Here is a 16,427-nt window from a genome sequence, read left to right on the forward strand (position 1 = left end):
TGATCCACCTGCCTTGGCCTCCCAAAGTGCTGGGATTACAGGCATGAGCCACCGTGTCTGGCCTCATTGCTTGGAATTGGATGGTCTTTTGGGTTATTATAAATGGTGACTGTGGGATGCAAAAGAATGGCCCCCAAAGATATTTATTTCCTAATGCCCAGAATCTGTGAATATGTTACATTTCACCACAAAAGGAAATAAGGGTTGTAGATGGAATGAAGGTTGCTAATCAGAGAGATTTAAGATAGGGAGACTAGCCTGGGTTATCCAGGTGGGCCCAATCTACTTCCATGAGCCCTTAAAAGTGAAAGACAGGCAGAAGAATGGTCCTAACATGTGCCACCTGAGAAGGATTCGATGGCCTTGCTGGCTCTGAAGCTGGAAAAAGGAGCCACAAGCCATGGAATGCAGTGGCCTGTAGAAGCTGGGAACAGCCTTCAGTTCACACAGAGCAGGAAAACAGTCCTGCAGTCACAGGGAACTGAATTCTACCAAGCCATGAGCAGAGAACATTCTCTCCTAGAGCCTTCAGAGAAGAATACAGCCCTGCTGACATCTTGATTTTAGCTCTGTGAGAGCTATCTAGAACTTCTGAGCTGCAGAGCTGTAAGATAATAAACTTCTGTTGCTTTCAGCCACTGAGTTTGTGATAATTTGTTATGGCAGCATAGAAATTTAGTGGAGATTTACTTTAAAATGTTTATTTTCTGTTTTTGTATCTAGCAACTTGACCTAATAATTCCCATACATTTTCTATAGATTCTTTTAGATTTCCTATATTGTCAATCAAATCATCTGTGAATTATGGCAGTTTTATATCCTCATTTCCAATCCAAATAGCTTTTGCTTCCTTTTCTTGATCATTCTCTCTCTCTCTTTTTTTTTTTTTTTTTTTTGAGAGATAGGGTCTCGCTGTGTTGCCTGGGCTGGTCTCAAATCTTGGGCTCAAGAGATCCTCCCACCTCAGAGTATTATTCTTTTTCTTATTCTCAATGAGAAATTTTTCAATTTTCTACCTATAACAATAACGTTGACTGTCAGTTTTTGTAGATACCTTTATCTGATTAAGGAAACTGCCATCTCTTCCTATTGAATGGATTTAAAAGTTATCAGTGTCATTTATTTTTTAGTTTCTCATAATTTTTCTTCTTCATTAACGTGGTGGATTGCACTGATGGGTTTTCTTTCTTTATAAAAAATTTTGGTGGCTATTTCTTCCTTTTTTTTTTCCTTTTTTTTTTTTGTTGTTGTTGAAAGGAAATTCACAGAACATAGAACTAACCATTTTGAAGTGAACAATTCCATGGTAATACATTCACAATATTGTGCAACCACTTGAAATAGTTCCAAAACATTTCGTTATCCTTAAATGAAATCCCACACCCATTCAGCAATTATTCCCCACTTCTCTCAGGCCCTGGCAACCAGCAATCTGCTTTCTGTCTGTGTAATTACCTATTCCATTTCATATAAATGGAATCAGGCAATATGTGACCTTTTGTGTCTGGCTTTCACTGAGCGTGATACTTTCTTTTTTTTTTTTTTTTGAGACGGAGTTTCGCTCTGTCGCCCAGGCTGGAGTGCAGTGGCCGGATCTCAGCTCACTGCAAGCTCCGCCTCCCGGATTCACGCCATTCTCCTGCCTCAGCCTCCCAGAGTAGCTGGGACCACAGGCACCCGCCACCTTGCCCGGCTAGTTTTTTTTTGTATTTTTTAGTAGAGACGGGGTTTCACCATGTTAGCCAGGATGGTCTCGATCTCCTGACCTCGTGATCCTCCCATCTCGGCCTCCCAAAGTGCTGGGATTACAGGCTTGAGCCACCGCGCCCGGCCGAGCGTGATATATTCAAGGTTCCTTCACACTGTAGCATGGATCAGTACTTCATTCCTTTTTGTGCCTGAATAGTATCCTATTGTATACCACTTTTTGTTGATCCATTCCACTGAGTTTTATATGTCTATTATTTTCTTTTTTCAGTTACTATTAGTTGTATTTGTTTTATTTAATAACTAGTTGAAGGCCAGCTACGGTGCTTGGCTTACCTTATGGGTTTCCACTTTCACCAACTTTCTTAGCAGCCCATTGATGCATTTAATAACATTGAATAAAACCTTCATTCAACCCTTCTGGTGTTCAGAGGGAGGTCGGGGCAGTCTGGATACCTATACTGCTAAACTGCCAAAAACAAATCCCTGTGCATTTCTTTAAAAAAACCGGAATGATTTTAATATACTTTTTTTTTCTTAAAAACAGCTACAGTGGGCCGGGCGCAGTGGCTCACTTCTGTAATCCCAGCATTTTGGGAGGCCAAGGCGGGCGGATCATGAGGTCAGGAGATCGAGGCCATCCTGGCTAACACAGTGAAACCCCGTCTCTACTAAAAATACAAAAAAAATTAGCTGGGCATGGTGGCAGGTGCCTGTAGTCCCAGCTACTTGGGAGGCTGAGGCAGGAGAATGGCGTGAACCCGGGAGGCGGAGCTTGCAGTGAGCCGAGATTGTGCCACTGCACTCCAGCCTGGGCAACACAACGAGACTCCGTATAACAAAAAAAGCTACAGTGGGCTGGGTGCAGTGGCTTGCGCCTGTAATCCCAGCAATTTGGGAGGCTGAGGTGGGCAGATCACTTGAGGTCAGGAGTTCTAGACCAGCCTGGCCAACATGGTGAAGACCTGTCACTACTAAAAATGCAAAAATTAGCCGGGCATCATGGTGGGTGCCTGTAATCCCAGCTACTTGGGAGATTGAGGCAGGAGAATCGCTTGAACCTGAGAGGCAGAGGTTGCAGTGAGCTAAGATTGCACCACTGCACTCCAGCCTGGGCAACAGCGTGAGACTCCATCTGAAACAAACAAACAAAAAATAGCTACAAAGGCCTTGGAAAAAGTGATGTTGAAAAAGTTTTGAGTACATAAAAGTTTAAGGCAAAAAGCACCCTGCATGCCGCCATATATTCAATAAATATTGAATAAATCCTCACCAGAGGGTGGGTATGCCCAGTCAGTGGCATTCACATTCAAAGGGAGGGATAGGCATTAGGTGAGCAATTTCCATTGTACTGAAAATTACACAAGGGTGAGTACAGCATGTTCTGAGAGGCTTTTCCTTCCCAACTGGGTTAAGCCCTTCCAAGGAGGCCTGTATTCTCAGTCCCACCTCCAGATCTGGGCAAGCCCTCAGGGACCGTTGCTGTTTGGAGTGACTTCTCAACATTTTCGAAGTCCCTCTCTGCTGCCTGGGACAAGTTGGGGCTGCCAGTACTGTTCCCAGACCAAGCCCAAGCTGGGTCTGGCTGCGTGTTCTCGTGGCTCAGTAACAGAAGAGATACACTAGGAAAGGAAGTTTATCGCTGTAACCAGATATAGGGAGAAGGTCGGAGATAGTTTCACCAGACCGACTCGAAGCGTTACAATTTTCTCAGTGCTTACATGTGTGGGGGTTATATGGCTATGTGTGGTATCGCATTCTGCTAAGTCTATAGGTGACTGATTTTGTTCTAACTCGGTTAGAAGTCAAAAATGCTTTTGATCTTTTTTTTTGAATTTTTTTTTTTTTTTTTTTTTTTTTTTGAGGCGGAGTCTCGCTCTGTCGCCCATGCTGGAGGGCAGTGGCCGGATCTCCACTCACTGCAAGCTCCGCCTCCCAGGTTCACGCCATTCTCCTGCCTCAGCCTCCCGAGTAGCTGGGACTACAGGCGCCCGCCACCTCGCCCGGCTAGTTTTTTTGTATTTTTTTTTAGTAGAGACGGGGTTTCACTGTGTTAGCCAGGATGGTCTTGTTCTCCTGACCTTGTGATCCGCCCGTCTCGGCCTCCCAAAGTGCTGGGATTACAGGCTTGAGCCACCGCGCCCGGCTGAAGTGATTATTTCTATCTTATCTCTTTTACGGTTTGGTCCGGAGAGCTGCCTTAGACTCTCCAATAAATCTGTTCACACTGCTAGCTTTGTTACCTTAACGCGCCCCAGATTTCATTGACCCGAGATGGGTCCTGGCACAAGGAATGTAAGGCGGTCTCCATTATCTTGACTTGCTCCAGGTTTGGGAGAAGCCTATGCAAAGCTTCTCCTGAACATATATTTAATTTCTGAATAAAATTAGTCACCTGTAGGCTTAGCTGAATGCAATGCCACACATAGCCATATAACCCCCTTACATGTAAGCACTGAGAAAATTGTAACGCTTCGAGCTGGGCATCGATTTCTCTGGGTCTAATTATTAGCTCAATGTTAAGACAGTGCTGTGAAAATTTGTCTGTGTAACTGGGGTGCTATGCAGGCCTATCTGTGTGACTGTCAGGGAGAACTGGCCTGGCACAGTACCTTCCTTGGGCAGAGGGCTAAGATCCTGGAGCAGGACTTTGAGGTCCTAAGCTCCAATTCTCCCTGTTGGGGGCAACTTCTAAATCTCTACCCCTACCCCCTACACGTGGGGTGGACCAGATGCTCCCAGGAGCTTGGGGAAACTTGTACTGAGGGGCTTCTTCCAGGGCTGTGTGGCTGGCTCTGGTTCTAGGAAGGTGGGGTGGTGGGCCACTTACTTCAGCTGACCAGTGAGCTATTTCTTTTGCAGAATTGCCTGAGATTGGACCACCAGCATGGTATCTAGAAAATGACTTTGGGGTGTCTCAAGTTGCTTAGATAGACAGGAATCCTGGCTCCCCATCCTCCCAATTGCCAGCCACCCCTTCCCCTTTCCCACAAGGATAGCCCTGCCTATAATTCTCTGTAGCATTCAACATGATTGTGATTGTTTGTTGTCTTCCTGCCTGGCTTCTTTTCTCCTGCTTTTCCTCCTTCCGCCCCTATTCCCTTCCTTCCATTCATTCATTCAACCCAGACACCATTCAAGGTACCGGGGACGTAGGAATAAATGCATTTCTGCTTCCTTGGAGCTTATATTCTGAGGCAGGAGCTGGGCAGTAAACAAGTAATTCAAAAAGCAGGATAGAGATAAATGCTATACACATAACAGCAGAGTAAGGTAAATTCATGGGGGTCTGCTTGGCACTAGGGGGGAGATCAGAAAATGTCTTCTCTCTGAGGAAACCACATTTGAGTGGAAACCTAAATGAGGACTCAGCCTTGCAAAAATGAGCCTTCCACTCTTTTCCATTGAGTAGAAAATTAAATGAGGAGTCAACCTTGCAAATTTTTGTTGCATTGTTCTAGCCAAGGAACGGTACCCACAAAGGCCATGGGGTGTTTCGTGCTATTCATTCATTCATTCATTCATTCATTCATTCAACAGCAGGTTCCTGGAGTATGGTGGGTGAGAGGAGTAAGAGCCTGAGACAGGGTTGAAGAGACTGTTGGGGGCCGCACCGGGGGTGGTGGAGAATGAAAGAACACACAAAAGACAAAGACACACAGAGAACATGGCGGCCACACTCAGAGCCTCCGCCTCACTTTATTTATACTCCATAAACCTCAGGTCAGCAGAAAGAATGCAATGCAAAACAAACTTCCTTTTCCCACACGTAACCTTCTACTCAGTACCTTGTTTCTATATTCTTTCTTATCTACCCGCCTTCTTGGCGCCTACGGGAGTTCATTAAAAGTTCAGTTGGAGATACTGTCCTTGAGCCCTATCTATTCTCAGCATACTGTTTTCAAAGGCCCCTGCATTTCCCCCCTCCTTTTTTTTTTTTTTTTTTTTTTTTTTTGAGACGGAGTCTCGCTCTGTCGCCCGAGCTGGAGTGCAGTGGCCGGATCTCAGCTCACTGCAAGCTCCGCCTCCCGGGTTTACGCCATTCTCCTGCCTCAGCCTCCCGAGTAGCTGGGACTACAGGCACCAGCCACCTCGCCCGGCTAGCTTTTTTTTGTATTTTTTAGTAGAGACGGGGTTTCACCGTGTTAGCCAGGATGGTCTCGATCTCCTGACCTCGTGATCTGCCCGTCTCGGCCTCCCAAAGTGCTGGGATTACAGGCTTGAGCCACCGCGCCCGGCCTCCCCCCTTTTAATTTTGTTTTGCCTCAATCCTAAAAAGGTAGCCCATATTTGTTCCTGTGTTTTCTTTTGTTTTTGGTGGCGATGGAGGGAGCATCGAATCACCAAAAGAAGTAGACCCAAACCAAGTGCCCAAAGCAATATACTTCCAGAGATTGTAGAAATCCATGTTTTTATCTGAGTCCATGGGTTAAAGGCAGCAAGGCGCTGCCCCAGCTCCTGCAAGGTTACCGTTCCAGACAGCACATGTAATTGTTGTCGAAATGCTTCGGAAATGTTCTGAGTGAGCTCTTGAATGTCCAAACTAATATTTTTATGGCCAATTAATAATTTTCGGATTACAGTCCAATTTTGAGAGATGTTAAAAGGCACAGGCATTACACAAAATTGAGTGGAATTCCAATCACATTGTAATGTTACCCGAGTACTGAGTACAGTGAGCTGATCTCCAAGCCATGTCAACGCTTGCTCCATGTTGTCCAATCTTTCAGCAAGTTGAGAATCAATGTTTTGTTGTTGAAGCCATAATCGGTGAGATTGTTCATGCCATTGCTGCACAAATTCAGCATTTTGTATGCTTTGATGAAGAGCGAGCCCTGCTACAGCTGCAGTGGAGGCAATGGCAACAAGACTCATCACCGATGCAATTATAAGTCCAAGGGCACGGAGGGTTCGCTGAAGAGAAGTCCAAATATAAGTTTCAAGAGGTGATGCCCCCCACGGTCGCGTAAGATTAACAGGTAGCCAAATTTCCTTACGAGCCCTGAGGATATAAATATCCCCAGCAAAGTTGTGCCACCAAGAATGATTGAGGCAAGACAAAAATGTACACGTATTTGTACAATTAACAATTCTCGTATTATTATCCCATATCAAATTCCCTGCTAATAACAGGTAGGGCTTACGGACACAAGCAATAATATATCGAGAGGTATTCCGATATAACTGAATATGAAAGGAATTAGTTGGGTTAGAAAGATTAAGAGACATATTCCCCACAAAAGTGCTAATGGCATCGCCTGCAGCTAACAACTTTCAAAGATGACTCTGTACTTAGGCCTCCTTCACACCATACCAAGGTTTCATTATTGTTAGCAGCAATACTTTTATTTACCCGGTGCCATTTCAAAGGTATGTGACTAAATTTTATTTGAAAATCACCGTGCACACTTCAATCAGTTATTTGCATCCCACTGTATTCTAATAAAATCCGGGTTTTATTTCCCCGACATAGTTGCCACTCCAGCACCTCATTATTAGGAGAAACCTCTGGAATAGGACAAAAAGGTAAAGAACTAGGAATAGTTTCATTACTATATACAGTATGATTATAATAACAGTATTAGCAGCCACATAACTATGATTATAGCGAACAACCCAGGCTTCATACGATTTTCGGAGACAATGAGAACTATTTCCCATGCATATTGGAAGTTCTTCCACTCCAAATTGGTATGTGTTGTTTATAATTTCCGTTTCCCGTTCTATATTGTCCTTGTCTATATAGGGGGACGGCATTCAAGTAGTGTCATTGGTGAAAACCTTAATTTCCACCTCTCCCCAGGCGACTCCCTGATACAAGGGTGGAAAGGGAATATAAGTGCAATATTCATACAAAGCCTCACTGAGGGAAATAAGTCCCCCGCCGAGGCACATCCAACAAAGGAAGAAATGCATGCTGAATCCAGTTTTCTTTTCAACAGGGTTTCAATCATCTTGTAGGAAACCACTCAGGTCCGCTCCCTGTAAGGACAAGAGCATAGCCCCGTTCCTGTTTTAGAACTTGCCCTTGAACATACTTACCTTCTTCATTAGGATACCAAATCTTTAAATTGTCAGCGGGGACTATCACCGAGAGAGGTGAGGAAAGATGGGTTACGACAGCGGAGTCTTGCAATTGTCTCCATTGATTCAAAAAATAATTAAAGTAAAAAGAACCTTCAAAATCAAAAAAATTAAGGTAGAAAGGTTAACCTTCAAAAAAATGTGGTTTTTTGGGGGGGCTCATTTCCCCCTTTTTGTTTTAATAGTTGAGTTTTTAAAGTTAAATTTGCACGCTCAATGATGGCTTGACCTTGACTGTTGCCCGGGATCCCGGTGATATGTTGAATATTGTATTGCTGTAAGAAAACTTGTAATTTATGAGAGACATAGGCGGGGGCATTATCAGTTTTAAGTATAAAAGGAATGCCCATAATGGCAAAACAAGCTAAGAGATGTGTAATAACAGAATCAGCTTTCTCACATGGCAACGGAGTGGCCCACTGAAAATGAGAAAAAGTATTAATGGTATGATGAACATACTTTAATCGTCCAAAAGAAGGAATATGTATAACATCCATTTGTCAAATTTGATTAACTTGAGTACCTCTCAGGTTAACTCCAGGATGGAAGGATGGAATGCTCAAAGGAGCACAGAAAGGACAAGCTCGAATAAGAGAACAAGCTTATTTATGAGTTAAATGAAACCGTCGTTGAAGGCCAGAACTATTAGTGTGATGTAGAGCATGTTCTTGTTCTGCAGCCTGCAAGTGGCCAATTAGAAGTGAATCAATCTGAGTATTTCCATGAACTAATGGTCCAGGCAGTTGAGAATGAGAACGAAGATGAGTGATGAATAAAGGAGCTCGACGTTGGCTCAAAGTAGAAAATAACAAGGAAAAGAGTTTTTGAAGAGAAGAAGTAGCACAAAGAGGTAAAGTGGCCTGAGAAATATAAGAAGTAACATAAACGGCATATTGAGAATCACTAACAATATTACAACCAGTAGTAGGGAAATTAAGTAAGACCATGAGAATAGTAAACAATTCTCCCTGTTGCACCGAGGGATAAGGATAAACTGTAACTCAAGATTGATGAAGCTTCTTGCCAAGAATCAGAAGTTGCAAGAAGATAAATGATCTGACTATGAGTGAATTGAGAGATAATTAAGGAAGGATCTCCTCCCCAAAGTTGTCGACAGTGATGCCGTCCTTTGATGATCAGTTCAGCTAAACGATCGATATAAGTAGCCAAGTGTTTAGATGTTTTATTGGACAAAAAGATCCATTTTAGCGGCTGATTGGTCTGATGAATCATTCCTGTAGGAGAATGTAAAGTATGAAATAAACAAAGGGAAAGGGGAACATCGGGAAGGATATAATGTAAATGAGCCTTTTGAAGTTGCTCTTCCACAAGCTGGAGTTCCTGTAAAGCCAAAGGAGTTAAATGACGTGAGCTGTCCAAGTGACTGTCTCCTTCTAGAATAGAAAAAAGATGTTGTAACTGAATAAAGAAAAAACCATTTTTGAGATCTATGACCATTAATTTTTAACTTTGTGGGATAAGGGCAGGATTAGGAAGACCAGGCTGTAAACTTTCCCTAGGTTTAATGTAAACATTTATAGTTTTAAGACAAGACAAAGACGGGAATTCCATGCAGAAATACGTGGCTTTATATTCCTCTCGGCCATTTGTTTTTTGACTTACTCTTTTAGAGTCCTAAGTATTTCTTTAAATGATGGTCACTGTTTCACATAAATAGGAGTGGTGGCTATGAGTTTAAAGGATTGTAGCCCATTTTGAACATCATATTTTTGGCAGCTGAGGAAATATGAGGAATGTTTTAAAAAAGCAGCAAATTGTTGTGAAAGATCTTGTTCCCAAAAATTAATATTGATAGGAACAATATAAAAATAAAAAAAACACTTGACCTTGTTAACCTTTAGGACCGACACAGGTTAAAGGTTCTACGTCTTGATAAACCACAGAAGCAGCACCCAAGCCAGTGAGTATAACTGCAACTTGTCTTTATTCCTATTGTATAGGCCTCTAATTTAAACAAATAATAGACATATTTACCACCGTATCAATTAACCCTTTAAAAACTATTTCATTAATGTGCAATGAACACAAGGGCTTTTGATTAGAAACTAAAGTTTCCCAAAAAACAGTTTTTTCTGTGCTACCAAACCCTCCCTATTGAGAATACATTCCCCTGCCTCTAGGCATATAAATTGTGAGACTTAAACCATAATAAGACTTTTATTAGTAACATTATGTCCTTTTGGCAAAGGACCACACTCTCTAATAGCTAATTTATATACTCCTCTATTAGGAGACAAAGTATAAGGCTGAGTAATAACTAAGTCAGCAGCGGCGCTCTGCTTAGCTGCCACATAAAGCTGAGAAACTGGGGTAAGGTGTGGGATCCTTAAGGAGGACTTGAATTTATTCCTTGATGTTGTAGGCCATTGCTCACTGGGTATTGTATGCAGATTTAGTCAATAACAAATATTTATAAACAAATAAGGTGATTACAGGTAAGAAATTCAGTTCGTAGCTTACTATTCAATAGAGTATCTGCTTTGTAAAAGATGGTGGACCACAAAATACTCAACGGATTTTGGTTTTCAAAACACAATGATGCTATCCAAGGCTAAATGGATACTTGAAATTGGGATTGGATCTGGTGCTGAGATACAACTTTTACTTAGTTATTGATTTTTCTTTCCTCCGATTATTCCAAGGAGGGTGACTACCATTTTTGTACTTTATAGAGCAGTCTAGAGGAAAGGGTTAAGCATGTAAGCTCTGGGGACAGAAAGTCATATTTTCAAAATATAATAGCTATATGACCTTGGATACATTTATAAAACTGTCTTAACTCTGTTTTCCTGTCTACAAAATGGTAATAATTATAAAATTTGTCAGTCTCAAAGGGATGTTGGAAGAACTAAATGCAAGTGAAGATTTTTTCACAGTAGTAGACACATAGTAAGTACTCAGTATACTATGGCTATTATTACTGTTATTATTGTTAATATTATGTCTATTAATTTTAGCTCTTTAATGTAACAAGTGCAGAACCATAATCTCACATCCTTCAGAGTCATGCTGATCTTGTATTTTTTGGTCCTTGGACTAGTTTAGTGATTTATTACAAGAAACCTAGTTAGTTTGTGCATTCTTTTCCTTTCTTATATTTCTCATTTGTAAAGACTGATAAACCAACTACACTTTCAGACCTGGTGACATAAATTGTTGGGGCCCCAAGCCTGTGGGCCCCGGCTCCCATTTCCCAGGAGAGGAGACAGTAAATTTCCACTTTTATCAGTTTTGAAATGACATTTATTTGTCCAATGTCGACCTTTACCACAACATTTGTACACCTCTGAAGGCAGCTTTCTGCCTTGAGGGATAAAAGTGTTCAATTTTTATGACATTCTTTTTTGAAATATCTAGGTTTACCACACTGAAAGCAAACACCTTGTGTGTTATTTCCTTTTAAGGCTTTAGACAAAGCTCCAGCAAATAATTGAGCATTATAAATAGCCCCTCCAACACTAACACAAGTTTTAATATATTTATCTAAATTGGCCCCATTGGCCTTTAATGATTTTAACAATTTTTGACAGTCAGCATAAGCATTTTTAAAAGACAACGTTTGTAACAAAATTTTTGAAGCAAGGTCAGCACCCACAATTTTCAAGACAGCATCCTGAAGACGGGCTACGAAATCTGAATATTGTTCATTTGTGCCCTGTAAAATCTTCACAGAGGAAAGGGAAGATTTTCCTGTTATCTCTACCTTATTTTAGGCCCTTAAAAACAAAGTCTTGATTTAAGTAAGGGCAACATCTTCTAGACCAGCCTGAGCACTAAGAGTAGCATATTGGCCCGTGCCTGTGAGTTGTTCCTCAGTGGCTCCTGGGGGATCACACATAACATTTTTTCTAGCCTGTACATGCGCCTTGTTCATTTACCAGCTGTGCAATTGTAACCACTGAGAACGATCAAGAAAAGCCTTCCCCAAAATCTTCCAGTCTATAGAAATTATCAAATTTTCTGATGAAAAAATATCAAGAAGACCAAGGATAGGGGTTCATGGTTAGAAATGGCAGCTTTCATTTCTTTTTAAAAATTTAATTTGTAGGGCCGGGCACGGTGGCTCAAGCCTGTAATCCCAGCACTTTGGGAGGCCGAGACGGGCGGATCACGAGGTCAGGAGATCGAGACCATCCTGGCTAACACGGTGAAACCCCGTCTCTACTAAAAAATACAAAAAACTAGCCGGGCGTGGTGGCGGCGCCTGTAGTCCCAGCTACTCGGGAGGCTGAGGCAGGAGAATGGCATAAACCCGGGAGGCGGAGCTTGCAGTGAGCTGAGATCCGGCCACTGCACTCCAGCCTGGGCGACAGAGCCAGACTCCGTCTCAAAAAAAAAAAAAAAAAAATTTAATTTGTAAGGCATTAAATTGGACATTATTGCCACCATTTGAAAACTAAGCATTAGGAGCAAAAGAAGCACAAATAATTGGAAACAGATCCAGCTCCTTAAAATTTTTTTTTTTTTTTTAGAGACATTTTTTTAATTCACAAAATGATACATGTTAACTCTAAGCTGGAAAACACGGATCACTAAGTGATTTTGTGCGAAGCAAACAACAAAATCATTAACACAGAAGTTATACCAAAAATGCAAAGGAGCCTTCCCACCTCTGCACAAAACAACAAAAGCCCAAAAGTTGTTAGGCTGAGACATTTCAAAGGAAATTATTTTATGACCTCAAGAAAAAGATCATATCAAAGCTATTTTATCAGTTCCAGGAAAGTTTCCAAAATGTTTAATCAAGTCAGCATAAACAGGATACCAAAATCTAGGAGAAAGCACGTAATAAAATAAAATGCTGCAAAACACAGTTCATCCTCAGTTATATCAGTGAAATATCCTAAATTAAAGACTTGCCGATAGAATGCAGCAAAAACAGAGACAGAGCAAGAAAGGACGCCGAGCAGGAGCCCGAGGTTCACGGTAAGAAAACAAGTGGCTGAGCAGCTGGAGAGAAAGCAGCCCGGGGGATTCGGCCACGTGACGTGCGGTCGACCCTGCGGCAGGGACCCGCCAGGCTGCCCGCCCCTCAGCGCCTCAGTCCCTCAGCCCCCTCAGCCGTCTCAGCCTGTTGGGGGCACTGAGAAAACTTTGCCAAACAAAGGTAAAGATAAGGAAGCCCGGGGGTTGGAGGCACTGGAAAATTCTCTTTTAACAGGGCAGAAGGAAAAGAAACAGGGAAAGCTCACAAAGGTGAATTAGAAGAATGTATCTGTAATATTTGTTGAAGCATTTCCATAATACACTGCATGTCAGAATTTCCCTTAGAAGAAGGAAGAGCTGGCTTTTTCTCTTCTCCCCCTTTTGCTACCCTGGCACAAATGGGCTCCATTTCAGATGTATTTTATTTTATTTTGTTTTTCCAAATCCTCAGATACCTTTCCTCCTGTGGCTACATTACCACACTCCGAATCAGTCTCAAGTAACTCTAATGTCTGAGTGATAGAGTTACACAACGTCCACAATTTTAGAGGCATAATATCCCCTAACTGGAGAGCTCTAAGCAGAGCTTTTACTACCTGTAACCATTTTTTCCGATTCAGCTGCACTTTAGTCTGATACTGAAACCAGTAACAATGTTATTCAACATGGGCAAACAATCGCTTCAAAGTCTTTTTCTTTCACTTCTACTCCCATAGACAGCAACAGTCCTTGAAACAGCCGTAAATATTCTGAGGCCCGAGAGATGGAATTCCCATAATGAAAGCTTAAGAAGGTTCCCCTTAACAATATCTGAGCCTTACCTGCTCCTAGGGGGTTCCCCTTCTTGTTCTCCCCTACTCACCCGTGCTGACCCTGCTCGCTGCGCCACTTGTTGGGGTCCGCACTGGGGGTGGTGGAGAATGAAAGAACACACAAAAGACAAAGACACACAGAGAACATGGCGGCCGCACTCAGAGCCTCCGCCTCACTTTATTTATACTCCATAAACCTCAGGTCAGCAGAAAGAATGCAATGCAAAACAAACTTTCTTTTCCCACATGTAACCTTCTACTCAGTACCTTGTTTCTATATTCTTTCTTATCTACCCGCCTACTTGGCGCCTACGGGAGTGCATTAAAAGTTCAGTTGGAGATACTGTCCTTGAGCCCTATCTATTCTCAGCATACTGTTTTCAAAGGCCCCTGCAGAGACAAGCAACAGCAGATTGTGTAGAACCCCTGTAGACACAATGATATAGAGTTTGAGTATTATCCAAAAGCATGGGGGAAGCCATTTCAAGGTTCTTTCTTTCTTTCTTTCTTTCTTTCTTTCTTTCTTTCTTTCTTTCTTTCTTTCTTTCTTTCTTTCTTTCTTTCTTTCTTTCTCTCTCTCCTTCCTTCCTTCCGTCTTCTTTCTTTCTTCCTTCCTTTCTTTCCTTCTTTCTTTCTCTCTCTCTCTCTCTCTTTATTTCCTTTCTTTTTTGACAGAGTCTTGCTCTGTCACCCAGGCTGGAGTGCAATGGCGTGATCACGGTTCACTGCAACCTCTGCCTCCTGGGTTCAAGCAATTCTCCTGCCTCAGCCTCCCAAGTAGCTGGGATTACAGGTGCCCACCACCACGCCTGGCTAACTTTTGTATTTTTAGGAGAAACAGGGTTTCACCATGTTGACCGGGCTGGTCTCGAACTCCTGACCTCAGGTGATCCCCCTGCCTCAGCCTCCCAAAGTGCTGGGATTACAGGCGTGAGCCACCACACCCGTCCCCATTTCAACGTTCTCAACAGGGTGGTGCAGGATCAGTTGTTGCAGATGTGGAGACTACAGATTGGAGAAGGGCTGGTAGGGGAAGCAGGGAGATCAGTGTAACTCAGAGAACGAAGTCTGAGGTCACGGCAGGTGGCAGTGGAGGTGGCTAGAGGGCAGGTGGGCTTGGAGGCAAATGTGGTGGGGTGGGGTTTGCTCTCAGGTTGGATGCAGAGGTCCTGGAAGAAAGGATGGAAACTGAATGACTTCTAGGTTTCTGACTTGAACAAACAGAACGACTATACTGTTAGGTAGTTAGATGGACATGAGCAGCTGGGAGAGGGAGAGAGAAGAAAGCAGGAGGGCTGTCACTAAGACCAGCCCTAGCCCACCTAAGTTCAGCCCCAGACCGTCCTATCTCCACCCTAATGGATGGAATTCATGGTAAAATCTGGGGCCGGCACATCCTGGAGGAAGAAAAACTGGGGCACAGATAATGATGGCCCATCTTCATTATACAGTCATTATAATACAATTTACATGTGGTTTTGCCCTTCTGAGTGGGCTTTTCTTAATGAATTATGGGTAAAAACACACGCAGTTTAACTTTAGGGATGTAACCATAAACTGCCAATCAAACACAGCCTAAGTTTCAACTCCTCCCACAAACCCCGTTAAAAGCACCTTGAGTTTTGTAAAGAGGTGCTGATTTTACTTCCCAGAAATCAGCCTGCTCTCCCTCAGAGTGTTTTACTGGGTTGCAATAAACCTTGCTTTAAGCTTGCATTTCAGTGTTAGTTTGCCTTTTTTTTTTTTTTTTTTTTTTTGAGATGGAATCTCGCTCTTTTTTTTGAGATGGATTTTTGAGATGGAATGTCGCCCAGGCTTGAGTACAGTGGCGCGATGTCGGCTCACTACAAGCCCCTCCCCCTGGGTTCATGCCATTCTTTTGTCTCAGCCTCACAGTAGCTGGGACTACAGGCGCCTGTCACCACCGCCGGCTAATTTTTTTGTGTTTTTAGTACAGATGGGGTTTTACCGTGTTCACCAGGATGGTCTCGATCTCCTGACCTCGTGATCCACCTGCCTCAGCCTCCCAAAATGCTGGGATTACAGGCGTGAGCCACCGCGCCCAGCCTAGTTTGCAATTCTTTGCTTGCTATGGCAAGAACTGAGATTGCTGGTCCAGAGCTCCAGCTCTGTTGATCTTAGTTAAAGAATCTGTCGGCCGGGCGCGGTGGCTCAAGCCTGTAATCCCAGCACTTTGGGAGGCCGAGACGGGCGGATCACGAGGTCAGAAGATCGAGACCATCCTGGCTAACATGGTGAAACCCCGTCTCTACTAAAAAATACAAAAAAACTAGCCGGGCGAGGTGGCAGACGCCTGTAGTCCCAGCTACTCGGGAGGCTGAGGCAGGAGAATGGCGTAAACCCGGGAGGCGGAGCTTGCAGTGAGCTGAGATCCGGCCACTGCACTCCAACCCGGGCGACAGAGCGAGACTCTGTCTCAAAAAAAAAAAAAAAAAAAAAAAAAAAAAAAAAAAAAAAAAAAGAATCTGTCAGGCCTCTGAGCCCAAGCCAAGCCATCGCATCCCCTGTGACTTGCACGTGTAGGCCCAGATGGCCTGAAGTAACTGAAGAATCACAAAAGAAGTGCAAATGCCCTGCCTCGCCTTAACCGATGACATTCCACCACAAAAGAAGTGAAAATGGCCGGTCCTTGCCTTAAGCAATGATATTATCTTGTAAAATTCCTTTTCCTGACTCATCCTGGCTCAGAAAGCTCCCCCACTGAGTACCTTGTGACCCCCACTCCTGCCTGCCAGAGAACAAACCCCCTTTGACCGTAATTTTCCTTTACCTACCCAAATCCTATAAAACGGCCCCACCCTTATCTCCCTTCGATGACTCTTTTCGGACTCAGCCCGCCTGCACCCAGGTGAAATA

The 16,427-nt window shown here is 43.1% G+C and overlaps 1 protein-coding gene across 2 annotated transcripts; it reads right to left on the minus strand.

Annotated features, from left to right (window-relative positions):
- Window positions 1–5,364: 5,364 nt before the first annotated feature.
- LOC119622345 (endogenous retrovirus group K member 7 Env polyprotein-like) lies at window positions 5,365–14,834 on the minus strand. Of its 2 annotated transcripts, none has more exons than XM_073022033.1 (2): window positions 13,560–14,834; window positions 5,365–7,689 (listed from the first exon to the last, which is right to left on the minus strand). In XM_073022033.1, exon 2 carries the CDS (start codon window positions 6,934–6,936, stop codon window positions 5,920–5,922), a length of 1,017 nt encoding a protein of 338 aa, XP_072878134.1. In that variant the 5' UTR covers window positions 6,937–7,689; window positions 13,560–14,834; the 3' UTR covers window positions 5,365–5,919. The 2 variants fall into 2 exon arrangements, with proteins under 2 accessions (XP_072878134.1, XP_072878135.1); XM_073022034.1 differs by having other exon boundaries at window positions 13,601–13,633.
- Window positions 14,835–16,427: the final 1,593 nt, after the last annotated feature.

The sequence above is a fragment of the Chlorocebus sabaeus genome, chromosome 12 (assembly GCF_047675955.1).
Source record: "Chlorocebus sabaeus isolate Y175 chromosome 12, mChlSab1.0.hap1, whole genome shotgun sequence".
Lineage (NCBI taxonomy): Eukaryota > Metazoa > Chordata > Mammalia > Primates > Cercopithecidae > Chlorocebus > Chlorocebus sabaeus.